Source organism: Pelophylax lessonae (genome assembly GCF_965119305.1).
Source record: "Pelophylax lessonae genome assembly, chromosome: 2".
NCBI lineage: Eukaryota > Metazoa > Chordata > Amphibia > Anura > Ranidae > Pelophylax > Pelophylax lessonae.
The window spans coordinates 628,825,039-628,850,380 of record NC_138769.1 but is presented as its reverse complement, the minus strand read 5'-3'; the positions used below and the strand labels follow the sequence as shown (position 1 = coordinate 628,850,380).

The window sequence follows — 25,342 nt, the reverse complement described above, 5'->3', positions numbered from 1 at the left end:
CCCGTAAAATGCAGTAAGAACGCCTCAATAACTCACCCGTGTTAACGTTTTTGAGTCACATGACCTATGAAATACACATAGCATAGTAAAATTGCGGTAAAGTCGCATGTATTTTCGATGCCATTATCGGCACCGTCTCCAAAACGCCAATAACACCATATTCGGCTGTTAGGTTTCAGCAACCAAAATTTCTTTGCATCTCTACTGGAAATTCATGCTGCATATAGTATGTTATCTGATAAAAGATGAAGGCAGAAAAAAGCAGATAAAGGCTTTGTCAGGAGTGCTTTTGCCATCTATATGGGAAATAATAAATACCTGTAAATGTTACACCTACACATTACTTCACAAGCATGCACTTCACCAATAAAAAAAAGTTTTAACTTTTTTTTTTAATTGCTATCACATGAATTTGGCCAAAGCAAAACTCTTTTGCACTGGGTGAATAACCCACTACCCTTACCCTCATCCCAGATATTAAAGCTCTGGTGATGCTGTATGGTGCTATAGGTTTTCTTCAAGTATTCATTTAGCATGCAATCTATATTGGATTTAATCAGGACATTTTTTTATCAAAGTGTATATTTATGTTTCCATCATTCTACACTAAGCAATTCCTGTGTGGCCATCAAGAAAGCTTTGAGGATGATTAAATGAATCCTGTTCACAGCGACAACTAGGTTTGAAGTGTGCTAAATAGAGGTGGTGGGGCCCTGCAGAGGCGCTTGTAAGGTCCACTCAGTTTTTCTCCATTCTGCACCGTAGAAACTCTTTGAATTGCTAGGTTGTTGAATGTCTACCAGTGCAGGTCGTGCAAGTAATGCTGTCATTCAGGTTCAGCTTTCAGAAAATGACTTTTTCCATGATTTATGCTGAGCCCAGCAAGATAAATCCAGAACGGACAAGATTTCTAAAGCTGGGAATGAGAGGAATAATTTACAATGTAAAATGGGACGGCTTTGGCTTGAAGGTTCCTTTTCATTAGGATTGTTTACCTGCCTTTATTTTTGGTTTCCATGTACGCTTCTCTGATTTAAGCAAACACATTTTCATTTGTTTTATGTGCACTGTTTTATATGCACACTGCTCTCCTAAAAATTCAGAGCAATTTCCATGCTGTTAACCATAGACTGTGTTACAACAGGTGAACTTATCCTTTAAATTATTTATAACGTGTTACATTTTTACACCGTATTCAGGATGTAACATGTTACTGTTGCAGCAGCCCCCATCCCCCATTATGACAACGGGCCGGGGATCCTCTCCCCTCACTCGCTGTCACAATTTAAAAAACCTCATTCATATATAGAGTCCTGTGAATGGGAAAACTACGAGTACCGACATCCTTTGCAGCTGTGGACTTGTAGTTCTCAATGAACTACCAGGGTGCTGTTGAGCGCTCTAGGTAGTTCATTGAGTCTTCCGGTCATTGTGTAACTGCCTGCCTGTATGAGCAGACAGCTTATACACTGACAGTCTGCAGGAGCCTGAGATTGCATCCATGAACCGCTGATCATGGGTACAATGCTTTGCAGGCTCCTAGTAAAAAAAAGAAAAAAAAATACATAAATGCACATTTTATTACTTGCAAGAAGATGTGCATTTATTATTTTTTTTTTTTTACAAAGACGAACTTATTCTATGTCCCAGGTTCACACTGGGGCCATTTTGAAAACATGCGAGTTCAACTGAACTTGCACAATTTCAAGCCATAATTTGTCTGACTTCGGGGGTGATTTCACAGATATCTGTGCGGGTTCCTGCACAGATGTCTATGGAAATCGCCCCCGCCCCCCTCAAATCCCCAACAGTATTACAGAAACTACTTTTGGGAATTTTTGCGGCGCCACAAAGTCGGCTTCACATCGATTCAGACAATGCCATTACTGGCAATTGCCTCTGATTTTGCATTTGATTTGACATGTCAAATTGCATACCAAATCGGACCAATGTAAACATGGGCTTAACCACTTAAGCTCCGGGAAGATTTTACCCCCTTCCTGACCAGGCCCTATTTTGCGATTTGGCACTGTGTGACTTTAACGGACAATTGCGCGGTCGTACGACGCTGTACCCAAATTAAATTGACTTCCTTTTTTTCCCACAAACAGAACTTTCTTTTGGTGCTATTTGATCACCTGTGCGATTTTTTACTTTTTGCACTATAAACAAAAAAAGAGCGAAAATTTTGAAAAAATAACTATTTTTTTTATATGAAATCCCCCCAAAAAATTTAAAAATTTAAATATTTTTAGCATTTTAGGCCAATTTGTTTTCTGCTACATATTTTTGGTAAAAATCGCAATAAGCAAATTTTGATTGGTTTGCGCAAAAGTTATTGCGTTTACTAACTAAGGGAAAGATTTGTAATTTTTATATATTTTTTTTTTTAACGAGTAATGGCAGCGATCTGCGATTTTTTTTTTTTTTTTTTTTTTTTCTTTTCTTACTGCGACATTGCGGCGGGCAGATCGGACCCTTGACTGACATTTTTGACACTTTTGGGGGTCCCAGTGACATTACTACAGTAATCAGTGCTGTACATATGCACTGTTAATGTAAAAATGACACTGGCAGGGAAAGGGTTAACTTTATTAGAGATGCAGGGGTTAAATGTGTCCGTAGGGGCGTGCTTCTAACTGTAAAGGGGTGGGGCTTTTCATGTAACCACAGACACATACTATCCTACATAGCAGGATCGTATGATCTCTGCTGTTACACCAGGGAGAATGACAGGCGGCTTTGTTTTCATTAGCCGCCTGCCTTTCTCCCTCTCCACCGGGAGATCGCGAGTGACCGGCGGACATCGGACCTGCCGGTCACACGCGCGGGGATGCAGGGGAACGAGCGGGGGCGGGAGCGAGCCTCCGGTGGCGCACGCTCGCCCCCTACAGGCTCCTGGGCTAACGACGTAGTACTACGTCACTTTGCCCAGGAGGGGCAGTAATTGTACTTGCGGCGGTCGGCAAGTGGTTAAAGAAGCACACATGAAAATGTTTTAAATGCATGTAAAATAATCCTAATACATGGAAAACTACATACGTTCTTTAAAGAACAAGTTTACAAATTTTTTTGAAGCCCTTTAGCCCACACAGTTTTTTTTTTTTTTTAAAACGTTTTTTGGGTTCACAAACAAAAAATTATCACAAACAGCCAATACGGCGAATAGCAGCAGTATAAAAAACAACATGAAAAAGTAGAGCATAAGCATCATGCAAAAAAAAATTAACATGAGCGGGGTAAGAAGGTGCAACATCCATGAAGGGAAAGAAATATAAGTCATCATACAGTGAGAAATCCCAGCCACATACCATCTAGGATAGAAAACAAGGATGTACAGAGCATAGCAACTCAAGTAGAAAAAACGGTCACAACAAAACAAGTAATCACCCGGGAGAACAAAGCCCACACAGGTTTTTACTTGGTTCCTGGCCATGAAATGTTTAGTGCTTGGCTACCTGTACCTGTGGACTAACGTCCCTTATGCTGGCCATACACTATACGAAAAATCATTTGAACCCATTTTCGAATAACGAACAATCAGTTGTAAGAGCCAACGATTTTGCCATTATGTAATGACCAAATTTTGATAAGTCATTTAAAGGACATAATGGAATTAATTTTTCATTCGTTTTGTCACATACAGTATCTCACAAAAGTGAGTACATCCCTCACATTTTTGTAAATATTTTATTATATATTTTCATGTGACAACACTAAAGAAATGACACATTGCTACAATGTAAAGTAGTGAATGTATAGCTTGTATAACAGTGTCAATTTGCTGTCCCCTCAAAAAACTCAACACACAGCCATTAATGTCTAAACCGCTGGCAACAATAGTGAGTACACCCCTAAGTGAAAATGTCCAAATTGGACCAAATTAGCTATTTTCCCTCCCCGGTGTCATGTAACTCCTTAGTGTTACAAGGTCTCAGGTGTGACAGGGGAGCAGGTGTGTTAAATTTGGTGTTATTGCTCCCTCATACTGGTCACTGGAAGTTCAACATGGCATCTCATGGCAAAGTACTCTGAGGATCTGAAAAAAAGAATTGTCAAGCCCCGTACACACGTACCGAATGTCAGCCGAACGATCGGCCGTCTTTTGTCCGGTGCTGTCCTGTCGGCTGAAAAGTGCTAAAGACTGCACACGAATTTTGTCGGCCCGCAACAGCCGACTGCAGAAGTGATGTCATGTGATGGTTAACTTTTCTGCTCTGAGGTTATGTACCATTGGAACAGTAATTTGTGAGCATTCTCTGGGGCTAAGATATAGGTGGAGCCTAATCTTTTTTCAGTCAAGAATGTCAAGTATTCTTCCAAATCTTGTTCTCATTTAAGGATATATCATGCCAGAGTTTTGGGTAGGGGATATTAGTGCTGTGAATAGAAGAGCGATCAGACCGCAGGTCATTTTTGCATTTGGTTTCGAAGGGGGTCAAAAGTGTTGGTGCTAAGTTCACTTTTTAGTTAAAAAAAATATATATTTCTCTAGCGCTCATTGACAGACGTAGTCCTCGGTGATACACCACCTTCGGGTTATGTTGCCTCCACAGGAGCAGGACTAGACAGGAAATTAAAAAGCTCTGGCCACACCCCAGGGGCAGTCCCAGAGGGTATATCCTCTCTCTCTCTGCCTCAGCAAATCAGTTATTTTCTGTCTAGTTAGGAGTAAGGACCTAGATACCTTGCTGGGATCTTAGGTCCTGGCAAGAATTTTTTCTTAAAGGATTTTTTTAGACAGCTTTTTTCTCCAGTGTTCCTGTGAGATCTTCAAGCAAGAAAGCTGAACTGGGCGACGGGCTGGATGTTGAGATCCGGTGGTCACCCCAGTTCAGCCTACAAGCGCGTGCAGGCCATAGCTCCGCGCTGGGTCGGCCGCGACAAAGTCCCATTAAAGGACTGTCCACGCGAGTTAAACGTCTCGCTGAAACGCCAAAGACCATGAGTCACGGCGTCCGTATCGGTCGACAGCCCTCCCGCCCCGGTGGAGAGGGGTACTGTCAGGAGTTGGTGCCCGCCTGGTTCCGGTATGGTGAGTAGTATGTTCCCCCTTTCCCCCTGACGGGTCTTGTGGTGAACGCGGGCCCCTCTCTGTATGGTAAGATAGAGTCCCTTTCTATCCTACAACATGACACAGATCCTCCTACTTTGAGTGTGATTTTATGTGTGCAAAAAGCCAGGAGGCTTGGTTTGGGAGCTAACTATCTAATTGTATACATGTTTTAAAGATGTAATCTGTGGCATTCTGGGAATCTCTTGGGTTAAAAATAAGCTACCTACCAGTCAGAAGCCACGGACATGTAGACTGCCTTCTTAATCAGATCTCCAGCTATTAGCAGGCCTCCCGAACGGCCATGCGGTCCGCCAGGGCCGGTACCGCCAACCACGCCATATCCCCATGCAGTGAGAGTGTTGTGTGCCCTGCAGCACACCGCTATTCAGTACGGGCCGCCGCCATTTTTTTTGCTGGATCGCACGAGCCGCCATTTTGGCGTAGCCTCGTGTCTCCAGCATGGGGGCGGCCATGTTTGAGGTGATCCAAACACCTCGTGGAGCTTGGGGGAGGCGCCGGAAGGCGTACAGAGGGGCGGAGCCGCCTCCTTTCTTCCTGGGCAGCCAGCCAAAAGACTTCCTGTTTGTTAAGACAGCGCTGTAACCTGTTGCAGTTAAACTCTGAGCATCAAGTGGTGAGCCTGGGGGTCTATCTCTCTCTCTCTCTCGATCGATAGGGATCCCTAGCAGGTAACACTAAGGGGCTTTTGTGGCGCTGGGGGTCGAAAAAAAAAAAAAAAAAAAAGAAAAGTTTTATTTTTGAATTATATTATCCAGGAAGTAACTGGAGTTATCATGGACCCTGCCACACATATTCCCCCACCTGTTTCCCTCGAGGGGGCCACGGGACCCGCCGGTGCACAGAGTATAGAGTCATTTACAGCAATTTTGGAGTCTATGGTGGCTCGGGTGGAGGCGGCCTGTCAGGGACGGGGGTCAAGGAAGCGACCCCCGCCTACCCCTATACCATCTGACACCTCTGACTCAGATTCAGAGGTGGTCACGGCAGTTGCAGGTTCCTCTGCAAGGGCTGTTATCCCAGGTAAAGCCCCCTCAGACAGTGAGGAGGACGCTTCTTCTCCTGCTATTATTCAGGAAGAAGCATTGGTGGACGCACTAGTTGTAGCAGTGCAGGAAACCTTAAAACTTGAGGCTTTACCGGCAGAGGCAACTGAAACAGAGATTCCTTTTGGTACTAATAAGCCCATCAAGACGATGAAGGCTTTTCCTGTACCTAAATGTTTCGGTAATCAGATTAAAGGAGAATGGGAGCATTCTAAACGTACCTTTACTATTTCCAAGCGTATTGCTAGACGCTATCCGTTTGAGGAATCCATCATTAAGAAATGGACGGTACCACCAGTCGTGGATCCGCCTATTTCCAGGCTGAATAAAGCCACGGTTATTCCAGTGGAGGACACTTCGTCCTTTAAGGATCCGGTGGATCGAAAGATGGAAGCAGAGTCCCGCACCATCTTCTCTCTGATAGGGTCAGCTTTTAGACCAGTAATTGTTATTGGTCTAGTTTCCCAGACACTTACGGAATGGGCGAAAATGGTACGCCAAGATCTTAGGGGAAAAGATATTCCCCAGGAGACATCTGATTTGATGGAACAGATTATACAAGGGCTACAGTTTATCTGTGACGCAGCCTTGGACACTACTCCCTTATTAGGGCATGCATCTAAGACAGCGGTGATCCTCAGACGTGTGCTGTGGTTAAAATGCTGGTCAGCTGACCTAGGTTCCAAGAAGACCTTGACAAATCTCCCCTTTCAGGGGAATCGTCTATTTGGGGCCAACCTAGATGAAATCATTAAGGATGCCACTGGGGGCAAGAGCACTTTTTTGCCACAGGCTGCTAAAGCTAAGGGACCTCGCAACAAGCGAGGACCTTTCTTTACCGCCCATAAAGGGCGCCCGGCTGGTACTAGCGGGAAAGGCAAGACTCCTCCAGGAGGGTTCAAGAAGGGCTGGTCGGACAAGCAAAGGACCAACCTAGCCAAACCCGAAGCAAAGGAGTACACAGCCTGAAGGTGCGCCCCCACCCGGTTTCAGGGTGGGGGGACGTTTTCACCGGTATTCAGGACATTAGATCGAGCATCAACCACTACTACCGGTGCGATTCTTCCCTTCCAACATTTAAGTACTACAGGAAGCGGTAATTACCGTTCCCTGAATAGATCTTTTCCTTTACCTTTCCTAAGATTAGTCCCGATACCTCACAGGAATCGGATCTGGTTGACCAGATAGGCCAAGTAGCCTCTAGTCGGGTGACTTCGGTCCCTGAGGTTCAACCAGAAAAGATCACCTTTCCTGATAACTATCAGGTATCTGATAAATGTGTGGGAACAGAAAACGACCAGACTTTCTCGGATGGTCGGGGCCAGATACCTCTAGGGACGCCTGGTTCAGATCCAATCAGCGCCAGTGGTCCTAGAAATTCTAGGCTGGCCTCCTCAAGCCGGCCTGGCCGACTTGGACATGTTAGTCGTAGACGTTCCGTGGGAACTTCGTCTCAGGGAGTGTCTGTGGTCTCAAGGACCAATTTACCATCATGCTTTACAGTCGCTGGGTTTAATGGCCTGGCCATTGAGACCCAAGTACTGAAGGACAGAGGTTTGTCAGCTTCAGTCATTCCTACCCTTATTAAAGCAAGGAAAGCGACTTCCAGCAAAGTCTATTATCACACATGGAAAACTTATATTGCGTGGTTCGAATCTTTAGGATTTCCTCCACGTACCTATTCGGTGTCTCGAATATTGGCCTTTTTGCAACAAGGGGTTGAGCAGAAGCTAGCCTTGAGCACCATCAAGGGTCAAGTTTCAGCATTAGCAATCTTCTTTCAGAAGCCTTTAGCTACCAAATCCTTGGTGCGGAATTTCATCCAGGGGGTGCGGCACCTGGCTCCTCCAGTCCGCGCGCCCTTACCGCCTTGGGATCTTAATTTGGTTTTGTCGGTTCTACAGAAACCTCCTTTTGAAAACATCAGGGAGATTCCCTTGCTTACTTTATCCCAGAAAGTGGCCTTCTTGGTGGCTATTACTTCTGCTCGCAGGGTGTCAGAACTGGCTGCATTATCATGCCAGTCCCCATACCTAGTGATTCATAGGGATAAGGTAGTACTTCATCCTAAGCCATCTTTTCTTCCTAAGGTGGTTTCAGATTTTCATCTGAATGAAGATATTGTACTACCTTCCTTGTGTCCTCAGCCCAAGCATCATCGGGAACATGCGTTGCATTCCTTAGATGTGGTTCGGGCAATCAGGGTATACCTGAAAGCTACGGAATCATTCCGTAAGACGGATTCACTTTTTGTGATCACGGATGGCCCCAGAAAGGGTTTGCCTGCATCTGCCGCGACCATTGCCATATGGATTAGACAAACGGTGGTACAGGCTTATTCTATTAAGGGTCAGAGTCCTCCGTTCCCTGTTAGGGCGCACTCCACTCGAGCGCTCAGTACTTCCTGGGCCTTTTGCCATCAGGCGTCAGTGGTCCAGGTATGTAAGGCGGCCACCTGGTCGTCAGTACATACCTTTACAAAATTCTATAAAATTGATGTGACGGCATCGGCGGATGCCTCATTTGGCCGCAAGGTTTTGCAGGCCGCAATTTGAGGAGACCGGTGGTCTACCTCGAGGGTTTTTTTCTGTTTGAAAAAAAAAAAAAAAAAAATTGTTTTCTCTTTTTTTGTTGAGTCTCATCATTAAGGATGAGCATTGTAAACTTCTAGTTGGCACCGGTTGGGCCTTCTAGATTGGGATTTGATTTCCATTTTCCCACCCCTCAGTTGTGATACTGCTCTGGGACGTCCCGAAGGTGGTGTATCACCGAGGACTACGTCTGTCAATGAGCGCTAGAGAAAAATTGATTTTTGTAAAATCTTACCGTAAAATCCTTTTCTCTTAGCTCATTGACAGACGTAGTCCCCGCCCCTCTGTTTTTTTGAGTTGGGTTAAAATCTCTAAAGACTGCTTTTTCACATAACTGATTTGCTGAGGCAGAGAGAGAGAGGATATACCCTCTGGGACTGCCCCTGGGGTGTGGCCAGAGCTTTTTAATTTCCTGTCTAGTCCTGCTCCTGTGGAGGCAACATAACCCGAAGGTGGTGTATCACCGAGGACTACGTCTGTCAATGAGCTAAGAGAAAAGGATTTTACGGTAAGATTTTACAAAAATCCATTTTTTGCAGGAAAAAAAATGTGCATTCATATTTTTTTTTTTTTTTTTTTTTACCATGAAACCTGCAAATCACTGCACCCTTCATCAGTAGATTGTGGGCGCAATGCCAGGATCCTGTAGATGCTCCTTGCAGCTGTCTTCTCCTGCCTCTATACTGGCAGACAGTTACCATACTACGCTGCAGGAAGAGTTTAATGAACTAGGAAGGTGCTGATGAGCGCCCTGGTAATTTGAGACCTACAAGCTGTCTGCCATGGTGGAATACGGGACTTGTGGTTTCATTCATTCACAGACCTGTTTTTAAAATGTGACAGTGGGTGCATTTTTGTTTTTCTTTGTTTATGATCTCATCCATAACTGGGTCACAGCGTTTAATAGTTTTGATTTTTCAAGTATCTCTTAATAACAAATCTTTACAAATGCCTTTTGAGCTATGACTTATCTTGTACAGCTGGAGACGTGGTAAACAGACAGATAGTAATTACTTTATTTCCACAGGGATCTCATTACTTTGTCATAAAAGGTTAGGAACCTGAAAAATATTTTATCAGTTTAATACACGCTTTTTAACTCTGCTGCGTTAATTCTCTTCTCTCGCACGCTCTCTCGGAGTGAGGTAACTAGAGTGCAATACTGTGGAAAAATCCCATTCCAGCTTGTACTACGTGTAGCTAAAAAACATGTTATGTTTATGTGAAAATAAAGTGCCAGATCTTTTGTGTGTGTGTGTTGGCACTTCAAAAAGTACTGGCTCTATCAGCATAACCACATATATAGTTTAAAAATGTTGGAATCCCTAAGAATATTTTCTGTTTTTTGGAATCATAGAAGCAGTTTTTTTTTATTTACCTTGAACTGAACTCTAGACAGATATAAAAAGAAACCAATTAATGGAACTCTTTAATCATTATTACATCATTTGTATGCACAAAGACCCAAAAACTTACATATTTCATAATACTAATTTTACAATAAATCAATACAAGAAATTGGTGATACCTCCTTTAACCACTTGCCTACTGTGCACTTAAACACCCTTCCCATCCAGGCCAATTTTCAGCTTTCAGCGCTGTCACACTTTGACTGACAATTGTGCGGTCATGCTACACTGTACCCATTTGAAATTTTTATCATTTTTTTCACACAAATAGAGCTTTCTTTTGGTGGTATTTAATCATCTCTGGGTTTTTTATTTTTTACAAAAAAAAAGAATAACAGAAAATTTTGAAAAAAAAAAAAAAGTTTTTCTTATTTTCTGTGAGTAAATTTTGAAAATAAATTTTTCTCCTTCACTGAAGGGCGTTGATGAGGCGGCACTGATGGGCACTGATAGGCTGCACTGATGGGCACTGATGAGGTGGCACTTATGGGCACTGATGAGGTGGCACTGATGAGGTACTAATATGCCGCAATGATGAGCACTGATAGGCGGCACTGATAGGCGGCACTGATGAGCACTGATAGGCGGGACTGATGAGCACTGATAGGCGGCACTGCTGGGCACTGATAGGCGGCACTGCTGGGCACTGAGAGGCGGCACTGCTGGGCACTGAGAGGTGGCACTGCTGGGCACTGAGAGGTGGCACTGCTGGGCACTGAGAGGTGGCACTGCTGGGCACTGAGGTGGCACTGCTGGGCACTGAGGTGGCACTGCTGGGCACTGAGAGGCGGCACTGGCGGGCACTGGCGGGTGGCACTGATGAGCACTGATGGGCAGCACTGATGGGCAGCACCATCAGTGCCCACACTCAGTGCCCATAGTGCCAGTCAGTGCTTATCAGTGCCTAGATGAGCAGGCACTGATGGGCACTGACTGGCAGCACTATGGGCACTTATTGTGGGCATTGATGGGGGACACTGATGGCAGGCACTGTGGGCACTGTGTATGTTTTTTACCTTTTAGTAATCAGGGCACTGGTGATCAGTGCCCTGATTACATGTCTCTTTGTCCCTGGCGCTGTGCAGCTCTCCCTCCTTCCTCACACTGCAGGCTCCGTGTGAGGAAGGAGCGCCGGCGATGAGAGATTATCTCATATGTTTACATATGAGATCATCTCTCATTGGATGATCCGATCACGTGGTGAATGGCCGCTGTGATTGGCCATTCACCACGATCTGTGATCGGCCGTGTCCAAGGGGCACGGCCGACACAGATTTTCCCCGCTGCACGCTCGCGGGAGCGCGCGGGGGGCGTGTCACTGGGAGGCCGTTTAAAAACGGCCTCCCGAAAATTCGAGTCCGTGCTGCAGCCGTATATAGGCTGTAGCGCGGATGGGAACTAGTTAATAAATGCAGCAAAATATCTGATTCCAAAATGTTGGCAATCACCTGAGAGTCCAATAAAAGAAGATAAAAAAATATATATATATATAACTGAATTTTTGTAAAATCTTACCTGTAAAATTCCTTTCTCTGAGTCCTCCGACAGTCGCCGCCTCTTCATATTCGTCACAATGGGGTAATTGACCTTTCTCCGTAGGAGTAGCTAGGCAACAGAATATGTCAATATTAAAGCTTTTAACATATCCCACCCCCAGGGGGTGGTCCCCTCAGTCAATACCCTCCTACTTCCTGTATCCATACCTCAGTTTCAGTAGAATAGCAGTAGAGTATATAACCAAACCCCAAAAGAGGGGCGGGGGCGGCGACTGTCGGAGGACTCAGAGAAAGGAATTTTACAGGTAAGATTTTACAAAAATTAAGTTTTCTCTTAAGTCCTCCGACAGTCGCCGCCTCTTCATATTCGTCACAATGGGGACGTCCCAAAGCAGTGCAAACATGAGGGGTGGGAAACGCAGCCACGCCTAAGGCAACGCAGTCTCCACATCAGAGAAAGTAACCTTACCAAAGGAAGGAAACCAGCTGGGCAGCATGAGAAAAACTTTGCTCAACAGGAGCAACAACCCAGGAAGAACAAATAACCTAGGGATAAAAACATCCCAAACAGCCAAGGGCCCAAAAACAAGGGACCCTAAGGTACTGCCGCACTAAGAACCGTGCGGCCAAAGAAAGCATCTGCCGATGCCTGAACATCCACTTTGTAGAATTTTGAGAAGGTGTGAGCGGACGACCAAGTCTCCGCCTTACACACCTGGGCCACAGAAGCCCGATGATGACAGGCCCAAAACGTACTCAGAGATCTGGTAGAGTGCGCCTTCACAGGCATAGGGGGAACTATCCCCTTCAGAGCATAGGCCTGTTCAATGGTCTGTCTGATCCATTTGGCGATGGTAGAAGCCGACGCCGCCATGCCCTTCCGAGGTCCCTCTGGAAGGACAAATAAAGAATCCGACTTGCGAAAAGATTCCGTAGATTTCAGGTAAACCCCGATCGCCCGAACAACATCCAGGGAGTGCAAATCCACCTCCTTCGGATGTTTAGGCTTCGCGCAGAGCGAAGGCAAGACCATGTCCTCATCGAGGTGAAATTTCCGAGATCCTCTTTGGAAGAAAAGAAGGGTTAGGTCGCAAGACCACCTTATCCAAGTGAATGACCAAATACGGAGATCTGCAGGACAAAGCTGCCAGCTCCGACACCCTGCGAGCCGAAGTGATCGCCACCAAAAACGCGACCTTCTTGGACAACATAGACAACGAGATCTTCCCGATCTGTTCAAAAGGAGCGTGTTGCAACACGGACAGAACAAGGTTCAAGACCCATGGAGGCAAAGGTACCCTCCTAGGAGGGACCAGATGCCGCACCCCTTGAACAAAAGTGCTAACCAAGGGGTAGACGCCACAGGGCATTGAAAAAGAACGGCCAGCGCAGAAACCTGGCCCTTGATCGTAGCCAACGCCAAACGCTGGTCCACACCCGTTTGAAGGAAAGACAACACCCTAGACACCGAGTATGAGCGAGGGGGATACCCCCTGGACTCACACCAGGCAAAATAGGCCTTCCAAGTACGGTAGTAGACTTTCCCCGAGGAAGACTTCCTCGCATTGACCAAAGTGTGAATGACCTCAGGGGAGAAACCCCTATCCTTCAGGACCTCGGTTTGAACAGCCAGGCCTCAGAGCCAGCGACTGTAAAGCAGGATGGAACATCGGTCCTTGAGACAGAAGATCTTCTCGAAGAGGCAGACGCCACGGAGCGTCGACCGCCAGATTCACGAGGTCTGCGTACCAAGACCGGCGAGGCCAGTCCGGTGCCACTAGAATCACCATGTGCGGTTCCGAGGTCAACCCGCGAAGGAACCTGGACAGCAGTTGAATCGGTGGAAATGCATACATCAGTCGATACTGATGCCACGGAGCTACCGACGCGTCTGCCCGAGGATCGCGCGTCCTTGCCACGAACCTTTCCACCTTGTTGTTCAGACGAGACGCGAACAAGTCTACCTCCGGAAGACCCCACTTCGCGCACAACATCTGGAAGACATCCGGGTGGAGGGACCATTCTCCCTGGTCCAGGGTCTGGCGACTCAGATTACCGCCTGCTCGTTCTCCACCCCCGGAATGTGAACCGCTGTTATCGCCGGGACGTGTGTCTCGGCCCCAGACAGAATGTCGGCCACTTCCCGAGCCGCTCGGGCCCTCCTGGTGCCCCCTTGGTGGTTGATGTAGGCCACCGCCGTGGCATTGTCCGTCTGCACCCGAACCGGACGGCCCTGCAGCCTGTCCGTCCAACGTCGAAGGCAGAGATTTATCGCTCGCAATTCCAGAATGTAGATCGGAAGGGAGGATTCCTCCTCCTACCAAGTGCCCTGGGCGGACAGAACACCCAGAACACCACCCCAGCCCGACAGACTGGCATCCGTGGTGATCACCGTCCATGAGAAAGGACGAAAAGACTTGCCCCCCCGACACTGCCGGGGACTGTAGCCATCACAGAAGATCCCTTCTGGTACGAAGACTCAATGAAATCTGAAGATCCAGAGATTGCGGTTGCCCGTCCCACCTGGACAGGATCTCCGCTTGGAGACCCCGCATGTGAAACTGGGCGAAGGGAATCGCCTCGAAAGCCGAGACCATCAATCCCAAACATCGCATGCACGTCCGGAGTGACGAGCACGGAACGTCCCTGAGGGACGTGACTTCTTCCTGAAGTGTCCTGAGCTTGTCGTCCGGTAGGAAGACCTTCGCCTGGACCGAGTCCAGGATCATTCCCAGGTAGGGAAGACGAACCGATGGGCACAGCGTCGATTTTGGAAAGTTCATCGTCCAACCAAACTCCTGTAGAGTTTGCATCGTGACGGACAGGTCCTTCACCAGACCGAACCAGAATGTCGTCCAGATACCCCAGGACAGAGATGCCCTGGGCTCTCAACAAAGCTAGAACCGGTGCAAGCACCTTGGTGAACACCCGTGGAGCCGAAGCGAGACCAAAGGGTAGCGCCTCGAATTGGTAATAAACCTCCGCAATGGCGAATCGAAGGTACCTCTGATGACCCTCGAACATCGGAACGTGAAGGTACGCATCCTTCAAAGTCGATGGAGGCCATGAATTCCCCCGGAACCAGGGCAGCCACCACCGACAGCAGGGATTCCATGCGGAACTTGCGAACCCGCACAAAGCGGTTCAGAGCTCTTAAGTCCAGAATTGGAGGTACCTTGCCCTCCTTCCTAGGCACAGTGAACGGATTGGAATAGAACCCCCTAAAGATTTAAGGGAAAAAATCTGCTAGCCGGCCGAGAGAGAAACTCGATCTTGTAGCCAGATCGAACGATTTTCCTGAACCCACCTGTCCCGAACGCGGGCCAGCCAGGGTTGAAGAAAACCAAGCAAACGTCCCCCCACCCCAGAACTGGGTGAGGGCGCCCCTTCAGGCCGCATTGTTATGGGCAGCGGACCCGGACTGGCCGGACTTCTGCTTACCTGTCCACGGCTTCTTTTGGGAGCCTTGACCTCCGAAGGGTTTGCCCTCATAGTGCGACCGAAAGGCACGAAAGGACCCCTGAGAGGGTCTAAAAGAAAAGCATGCCTCTTACCATGAGCAACCTCAGCCTTGTGGGATTGGGGCAAGAGCGTGCTCTTACCACCCATGATCCCTTTCATCAGCGTATCCAAGGGTTCGCCAAAAAGGCGAGACCCCGTATAGGGTAGATTAGCCAAGGTTATGCGAGAAGATTGGTCCACAGACCAACACTTCAGCCAAATCAGGCGGCGGGACTATATCCAAGTCCGCATCACACAAATACATGACACCCTGATGGATTTGAACCAACATAGCCAACGTCGCTGGAGGGGCAGAGTCAGCCACCAGGACGCGCCTGAGCACCTGCGTCCAATCCGCGACAGCTTGAGCTGCCATAAGGGAAGCAAAAATAGCTTTCAGCATGGAACCGGTAACCGAGTAAGTATGGCGGGCAAGAGACTCCAGCCTCCTGTCCGTGACATCCCGGAACACCGGGGTATCCTCAGCAGGAATCGCAGTGGACTTATTCAAAACTGCCACCGCGTGATCCACCGGAGGTGGCACACACCAACGTTCATCAGTAGCGGGCGTGAAAGGATAACGGCACAGCAGAAGGCTTCCGTATATTGCAGCCACTGTTCACTAACAGCGCGCTGAAAATCCTCAGTGCAAGGAAAAATCTGCGATGATTTGCGTCTTCGCTGCGTCCCATAAGAGGCCAGGACGGCAGGAGGACATGGTTCATCCTGCAAATGCAGTGTTTGTTTGATAGAAGCAACCAATTCATCCATGAGTGCAAGCTCTTCAGACGAGCCAGGGGGGAATTATCAACCCCTTCAACTTCTGCCTCCCCTGCAGACCCCACAAGGTCCAGGGACGAGCGGGACCCCGACAAGGTGACCCCAGCCATAGCAGCCCCATCACCATCGCCCTCTGAATCAGAGGAAATTGAAACCCTGGGCCGTTTTGTGGATTGAGCAGCCACAAGCATCTGCACCTGAGCAGCAAGGTTAGCCACGACAGTAGCCAAAACACCCCCCGCGGGGGAAGCAGCAGCAGTCCCCTGGCCCCCCACTAAGGTGGGAGGAAATTTGCTTTCCTGAGAATCCATGCCCCCAAAAGTGTGTAGGAAAAAAAGGAGTACTGTCCCTTTAATATCGCGGCGAGCGCAGCCCACCGCACACACAGCACACACCGACCCCCACAGGGAGAAACACAAAACATAGGCAAGGAATACAGGGATAAGGAAGATAAACCTGGAGAGACCACTCAGGCTGCTGCACCGATCGCTGTTTTCAGGGTAAAGGAAGCGATGTAACACAGACCGCTCCTATAAAGCCTATGGAAGGCTCCACAAACATGGCCTCCGGTGAGGGACTAGCAAAGGCAGAGCATGTAGCGCTGACATGTGGCCCGAGCGATCGCCGCCAAAATGGCGGCGCTTGGCGCCAAAAACGCCGCTCCTAGCACATAGAAATGGCCAGCACATGCCTGCAGCTATTAATAAAATGGCGGACCGCAGCAGCGGCCGCCGCATGTATGCACCAACATGTATAAAATCATGCCCTACAAGCATACAGCATGTCACACAGATAATCACACAGTTTTAACACTCAACAGTGTACAACAGCCCCCCTCCTTGCAGCCCACAGCAGCATGAAAACAGACAGGGAGCCCAACTTTGTGAAACAGACATGCAGGGTTACACAGTCCCAGACTGACACCCACTAAACAGACAGGTCCCCACACAGAGTACACTTACCTTCTAAATGGTGTGGGGAACAAGCGATCAAGCCACTGCACATGGGACAGGGAGAGTCGCAGCCAGGACGCAGTAGAACTGCGGTGCAAAACCGCATGGCGTCCAGTGAGGTAGCCACCTCACCACAGCATCCCTGCAGCGAACAGGGATGGGTCGTTCACATATGCCAGGAAAAATACCTGACTGAACGCTCGATGGCAGGCTGGGAAGCCACTGGCCCACAACCTGCGACCAGGGGGGCCAGCCCGAGACCCAGCCCGCACGATCCTCTTCATCAGAAGAACTAACTAATGCTGACAAAAGTAACAGCCAAGTAAAGAGAGAGAAAAAAACTCAAAATCAAAAGAAGATAAAGGCTGAGACAAAAAGCCCCAGCACAGAAACAGCCAGCTAACTCCTAACAGCTAGTCAATGAAACTGAGGTATGGATACAGGAAGTAGGAGGGTATTGACTGAGGGGACCACCCCCTGGGGGTGGGATATGTTAAAAGCTTTAATATTGACATATTCTGTTGCCTAGCTACTCCTACGGAGAAAGGTCAATTACCCCATTGTGACGAATATGAAGAGGCGGCGACTGTCGGAGGACGTAAGAGAAATATATATAATATATGAGAGAGGTTGGATAAAGTTTAACACGGGCTGTCCGATTAACCTCCCTGGCGGTATGATTGTTTCTGATTTTAGGTGCTGAAAGCGGTACTATTATTTTGCATGCCCAAACCAACTATTTACATATGGTTTTTTTTTTTTTTACTGTGTGCGTTCTTTATAACATCTCGGGTATGATAAAGTTTGAAACACAAAATCATAAATTATAATATAATAAATGACTATAAATAAGTTAAAGTGTGTGTGTGTGTATATATATATATATATATATTACAGTAAAACTGCAGGAAAGGGCACTGGGGGGCAATCTAATGTGAATTTATTTTATTTTGTAATGTATCAGTGTGTTTTACTTTTGAATTTGCCGCCGGTTCCACCCCCCTGCGAGCGTCAAGGCTCAGGAGACGGAAGCCGGGGCACAGAGAGCATCGGGAGGAAGATCTGCCGCCGCACACCGCCTGCATACATCGCTGGATCCCGGTGACAAGGTAAGTAACCCCTCTACCAGGATCCAGCGGTGCTTCTGGCGGTACCCAGAGTGTGGCTCGGCGTTGCCTCTTTTGGCACTGAACTTTAACCCCGAGCCACACTCGGGAATACCGCTAGGAAGGTTAAGGCAGCCTGTCAGTTTTTCAGGTGAACCTGATCGGACCTTTCAGTCTCATGGACCAACAGATGTCATCAGTGACATGTCCGCTGACGTCCTCCACTACCCAATCCTGTCCACAAAATCCAGACGGTCCTATTTATCCTTTGATATTATTTGTTTTCAGGTTTGCTGATTGTGTAGCTTAGAAAAGTCTAATCTGAGCCAGACAATCACCTACTTCCCGTTCTTCACCGACAACGCTTTGCTTGCTGAGCTGAAATTGGCAGCTCTCATGCACTTACTGGAAAGCTTGTCACTCTGTGTGAAAAATCCAGCCTAGCTTTCAGGAAACCCGTCCTTGTCCTGCCCACCCCCATCCCTCCCAACCTTCTGCAGACTGTACAGCAGCTCATCTCTTCTAAGCCTCGTTTTGGGGGGGAGAGAGAGAGAGGGGGAGAAGTCATTGTAAGGCTGGAATTCTTACTGCACTGTATACACCAACATACAACACACACACTGCACTGTATACACCAACACATGACACACACACACTGTACTGTATACACCAACACATGACACACACACTGTACTGTATACACCAACACGCGCACACACTGCACTGTATACACCAACACATCAACACATGACACACACACTGTACTGTATACACCAACACATGACAGACACACACACACACACATTGTACTGTATACACCAACACATGACACACACACACTGTACTGTATACACTGACACACACACACGCAACACTGTACTGTATACAAAAAAAGCAACAATTTAAAAGAATAAAAAGGAAAAAATAAAAAAAAAAAAAAAAAAAAAAATATATATATATATATATATATATATACAGTGGGTACGGAAAGTATTCAGACCCCCTTAAATTTTTCACTCTTTGTTATATTGCAGCCATTTGCTAAAATCATTTAAGTTCATTCTTCTTCCTCATGAATGTACACATAGCACCCCATACTGACAGAAAAACACAGAATTGTTGACATTGTTGCAGATTTAATAAAAAAGAAAAACTGAAATATCACATGGTCCTAAGTATTCAGACCCTTTGCTCAGTATTTAGTAGAACCCCCCTTTTGATCTAATACAGCCAGGAGTCTTTTTGGGAAAGATGCAACAAGTCTTTCACACCTGGATTTGGGGATCCTCTGCCATTCCTCCTTGCAGATCCTCTCCAGTTCTGTCAGGTTGGATGGTAAACGTTGGTGGACAGCCATTTTTAGGTCTCTCCAGAGATGCTCAATTGGGTTTAAGTCAGGGCTCTGGCTGGGCCATTCAAGAACAGTCACGGAGTTGTTGTGAAGCCACTCCTTCGTTATTTTAGCTGTGTGCTTAGGGTCATTGTCTTCGTGGAAGGTAAACCTTCGGCCCAGTCTGAGGTCCAGAGCACTCTGGAGAAGGTTTTTGTCCAGGATATCCCTGTACTTGGCCGCATTCATCTTTCCCTCGATTGCAACCAGTCGTCCTGTCCCTGCAGCTGAAAAACACCCCCACTGCATGATGCTGCCACCACCATGCTTCACTGTTGGGACTGTATTGGACAGGTGATGAGCAGTGCCTGGTTTTCACCACACATACCGCTTAGAATTAAGGCCAAAAAGTTCTATTTTGGTCTCATCAGACCAGAGAATCTTATTTCTCACCATCTTGGAGTCCGTCAGGTGTTTTTTTAGCAAACTCCATGCGGGCTTTCATGTGTCTTACACTGAGGAGAGGCTTCCGTCGGGCCACTCTGCCATAAAGCCCCGACTGGTGGAGGGCTGCAGTGATGGTTGACTTTCTACAACTTTCTCCCATCTCCTGACTGCATCTCTGGAGCTCAGCCACAGTGATCTTTGGGTTCTTCTTTACCTCTCTCACCAAGGCTCTTCTCCCCCGATAGCTCAGTTTGGCCGGACGGCCAGCTCTAGGAAGGGTTCTGGTCGTCCCAAACGTCTTCCATTTGAGGATTATGGAGGCCACTGTGCTCTTAGGAACCTTAAGTGCAGCAGAAATCTTTTTGTAACCTTGGCCAGATCTGTGCCTTGCCACAATTCTGTCTCTGAGCTCTTCAGGCAGTTCCTTTGACCTCATGATTCTCATTTGCTCTGACATGCATTGTGATCTGGAAGGTCTTATATAGACAGGTGTGTGGCTTTCCTAATCAAGTCCAATCAGTATAATCAAACACAGCTGGACTCAAATGAAGGTGTAGAACCATCTCAAGGATGATCAGAAGAAATGGAAAGCACCTGAGTTAAATATATGAGTGTCACAGCAAAGGGTCTGAATACTTAGGACCATGTGATATTTCAGTTTTTCTTTTTTAATAAATCTGCAACAATGTCAACATTTCTGTGTTTTTCTGTCAGTATGGGGTGCTATGTGTACATTCATGAGGAAGAAGAATGAACCTAAATGATTTTAGCAAATGGCTGCAATATAACAAAGAGTGAAAAATTTAAGGGGGTCTGAATACTTTCCGTACCCACTGTATATATATATATATATATATATATATATATATATATATATATATATATATATACTTTTTTTATTTTTTTTTTTACTTTCTGCTATAAAAAAAAATGTAAAACAAAATCTAATTTCTCTTTCATTCATTGAAGGACACAGGTCCTGATCTTCATAACCATTGGGTTATACTGCCCCCTACAGGAGTAGGACACTAGGCAGAAAAAGAAATCTGTCGAGGAGCGGTGCCCACCCGGTTCCTGGTATGGTGAGTAGCTGTCCCCCCCCCCCCCTCTCCCCCTGAAGGGTTTTGAGGTGGATGTGGGCCATCTCTCCTTGGGGCGGGTTGACCCCCGGGTTCCCCTCCTTCCCATCAGGCACCCCTTTTCACCTGTCCCCCCACCCTATCCCCCCCCCTCTACTTATGCTGGGGCTGTTTGGGTGGTCTGGCCCACCTCCTGGGGTGGGGGCAAGGCGCTATACTGGCAATGAGGGCCAGTGGGGGGGTTGCGCTGCCAGCGAACAGAAGATTGGCTGTGTGGGGGTGCTACCTGGTGGGGGCTCCTGCCAGGGCCCCTCGTCCTGCCTGGGTCTGTCCTTGAGGCCTAGGGATCCCTCCTGGGTCCCTGGAAGTCTCGTGGTTCTGCTCAGGGCCTGTGTGTTTCTATGCACGGCAGCCATGTTTATGTGGTCTGGCGGCCATTCGGTTTTTGGTTTTCTATTGAAAATAGCGGCGGCCATGACAATTTGACCTTTGTACGGATGGCTTAACAATAATATATAGTATACACATATCTTGTCACCCATTTCCATCAATGTTAGGCTGAAGGTTCAATCATTTAATCTTTCACTGGAAGTGATCAGTGACTCCATTGTCTGGTTCATGCCTGTATACTCACTGGCCATTCTTCTTGGGCATTTCAATCAGTGGTGTTGTAGAAATAACATATCTCTTTAGTAGGGATCGACCGATTATCGGTGGAGCTGATTATTGGAGGCCGGTATTCACTTTTTTGAAGTATCGGACACAAACTTGCCGATATTGCTTCAAGTGGTTGTACCGAAGTGATGCCTGCAGCTAGAGGCATCACCCCGGTACCGTTGTTTAGAGCCAACAGTCGGCGTTCTTGTAATGACAACCGATGCGGCTCAGCAGCCGCTCAATTGTAATTACAAGAAATGGAAGGGGACGTTGCCCCCTCGCCGCCTTTCGCCGCTCATCCGGGTCTCTGGTCCCACTCCCTTCTGCGGCCTGCCCAGGTATCCCGTCCCACCGGGAGACCCAAACGACCAGCCAGCGCAGCGCGTCAGCCCTAAAGGCACCTTATTTAAAAAACAGCACAGACAGCATTCAAAACAGCCAAACTTGGCATTTTGAATGCTTTTAAGTGCAGAGGAGGGATTTGGGGTCTTTTAGACCCCAGATCCCTCCATAAAGAGTACCTGTCACTGCCTATTACTGTCACAAGGGATGTTTACATTCCTTGTGACAGCAAAAAGTGATCAAAGAAAATTATTTTTAAAAGGGCAGTGTAAAAACAAAAACTTTAAATATGCAGAATTTTGGCATCTAATATTGGCTATCGGCCTGAAGGGTGGCCGGAAAATCGGTATCGGTCGATCCCTACTCTTTAGTGTCTATTAGCCACAACATAGAATCTAACTTGTTTTGAATACATACAAGAATCGCACATCATTTAGTTTGTACAAGAATGGGCAGTTAGCATAGAGGTAAATTCTGTTTACAGTGATGGGCTTTGCAGTGTGGTATGCGCTAACTCCATGTGTGCACAGCTACAGCCTGGCACCTTGGAAATGGCATACCAGTTAAGAAGACACGGATGTTTGCATAGGCCAGACATCATTGATAACCATAACATATTATTATGGATGTGGTTCTACAAATTTATTCCCTGAACAACCTGGATTTTTTTTATCTATCGTGGCCCAGCATGAAGTGCTGAATTATTTGGTGCAACTTTGGGCCTCTGCGAGTGTGGATTATGTCTAGACAGCTCAGCAGCACACATTGACAGTTCAAAAACAATCTTTCAGACCAGCATTCTGATTTGTGGCCGCATCCTGTTTCTGTACTGAAATCATTTATCCCAAGCCAGAGAAGAGTTCTTAAAATTTAAAAGCAAGAGCTTTTTTTCAGCTTTGAAGCACATTCCTGTCACAGCGGGACACCCATCAAATGATGCCTTAGCACTTATGCTGCAATCGGCCTCTCCCTGTGCGCAGGAGTAAATGAGTGATTAGTCTGGTGTACATGCTGCTGAGTGTGTTATCCCAAAACTGTGTCTTCAGAAACAAATGAACGATGTCGTTTGATAAGGGGTAATTCTGTGAAAATCTGGGGAGCTTGAGCTGTTCTTTAGCAGCATCCTGCCAGCTATTGGGATTTGTAGTTCAGAAACAGTAGGGGAATGTTAAAATTAATTTCTGCAACCTATTATAATTTTATATTTTGTGTTTATTTTTTTTATAAATTTCCTTACCTGTATTGTGTGCCTTCAAGCAGTGTCCAGCTTCTATAATGGTATATATTTTCTATTTTTTCCTAGGGCGCCAATGCCTCGGCTTTAGAGAAAGAGATTGGTCCGGAACAGTTTCCAGTGAATGAGCACTATTTTGGTTTAGTAAATGTAAGTGGATCCTTAGGAGTTACAAAAATATATAGATTTGTGTGTGTGTGTATAGGTACAGTAGTATATTGTGCAGGGAGCTCCCACCTCCAATCCAGTACTGATGAGAGCATGCAGTTCAGGAGCTTTATATCCTCTGCTCCCATAAATTGAAAACAATCCATGATACTAGCTCTGCAGAACCTTGAGTAATTGATTTATTTCATTGTTTGCAAAATCCAAAAACTTCACATGTGATAAATCTGTTTTGAAATTCTCATGGTTCTTTTCCGGTAAAGCGTGTATGAAACTGAAGCGAACAATCGCAACCTTTTTTACATTTTTTATTTTTTTTTGCAACCTGTAACATCTTTGTACATATCCTACTACATCAGGGCTCGACAAACCCCGGGCGCCAGGTCGCATTTGCGACTAGAATTAGCGACCTGGCGCCTGGGGTGCACTGCAGGAGGTGTCCTGTCCCTTTTGCGCCCCCTACCTCCTCCTCGAGTGCACGGACTTCCGCGCCGTACAAAAATTGAGGCCCCGGCTTTTCGGCCTTCTTCTGTGAGATGAGAGGCTAGGGGAAGCTTTATCTCTGTCCAGTTACCTTTGCTTAAAGGTAAGTGGACAGGGAGTGTGGTTATTATTTTATTTTTTAAATGTAAAAAAAAAAAAATCTTTTCTTTTTAATTATTAAAAATTAAATTTTTCCTCATCGCTGTGCCACAGCCGAAGGCCCCTTTCACACGGGCTGTCTGATCAGGTCCGCCTGTCAGTTTTTCAGGCAGACCTGATCGGACCCTTCATTCTTCTCTATGGAGCGGTAATCTGCTGCCATCTGATCCTGTCCGCCAAAAACAGACGGATGGTGGTTCTATTTTCTATCCATCCCGTGGATCGGATCAGATGGCACCGGATGGAAAGAGACTGTCTATTTCCATCCAATTGCGCTATAGAGGAGAGTGGGGTTCTAGTCGTATTTATGTGTAAATTTAGTATCCGTTTTATTAAATAAAGCTTGGTTGTTTAAAAAAAAAAAAAAAACTGGCTCCTAACTTTTTTAGCTGGCTCCTAGATTTCAGGCAAATTTGTCAAGCCCTGTACTGTGTATATATATATATATATATATATATATATATATATATATATATATATATATAAAACCCCTCTCACAGAAAAAGATGAATGAAATGAATCAATGTGACATTTGTATAATATTTACAATATACTAGGAACAAATTGTCTTGGTGCCATCCAACAGGGAACTGCAGTTGCAAAGCAGGGACGTCAAATGGATAGATGAACTGGACACTTACAACCCATAGGATTAAATGCTGACTTGGATTTATTCAAATTTTTGTGAAATTTCAGTATTTTTTTTTTTTTTTTGTTTTATGCTAAATTTTTTTTTTTTGCAAGTCATACTGTGGATGGAGAATAGTGTGGAGACACCAAGATCATTTGTTTCCAGTATATTGAAAATAATATAAAATGCCATATCTTTGATTTATTCAAGTTGCTCTATGAGAGTGTATTTTTTTTATACAAAAAGTAGGACCCTTTCGCGTGATGCGCTTTTGCTGCACTTTTACCTTGCTAAAAAGCACAATAAAATTAGCAAAAATATTTCCCTTTAAATCCCGTGGAAATCTTCAAAAAGGGTGCGCTTCAGGTGGATCCATTTTAAGAAGTCCTGCATGCTTCATCTTTAGTGCCCTGTTCACAAAGTCCACCAAAAGAATGCATCTCCCATTGAAGTCAATGGACAACGCACCATGGTTGCGTTTTTGGTGCGCTTCGAGTCACCTATCTATGTTTCACAAGTACATGGCCACCAGAAAACGCACCAAAAACGCATATATTTGTTTACTGTATTTTTTTCAGTGTAAAGGACCTATAGAATGTGTGCACAGGGGCTGCATGCTGCCAGTTGCAATTAGAATTTAGGAATGAGAATATTGGCTTCAGTTTCATACATGCTTTACTTGAAGCAGGACTTTCAGTTTTAAAAACTTTTGTACACACTGCGTGGATTTATCACATAAAGTTTCTGGATTTTGCAAATATATATGCACATATACATGTATATGTACATACACACTTTTACACAACATACTTCGTCCTAAAGAGAACCATCTATAAATATTTTTTAGTTCGTTTGATAG

At 46.1% G+C, this 25,342-nt stretch overlaps 1 protein-coding gene across 1 annotated transcript in view; it reads left to right on the top strand.

The window, feature by feature from the left end:
- USP12 (ubiquitin specific peptidase 12) overlaps positions 1 to 25,342 on the top strand; it is a 185,210-nt gene that overhangs the window by 67,000 nt on the left and 92,868 nt on the right. The window contains exon 2 of the mRNA XM_082245502.1: positions 23,115 to 23,195. Within this exon, the coding sequence (XP_082101628.1) occupies positions 23,115 to 23,195 (81 nt within the window). The remainder of the gene's footprint in view (positions 1 to 23,114; positions 23,196 to 25,342) is intronic.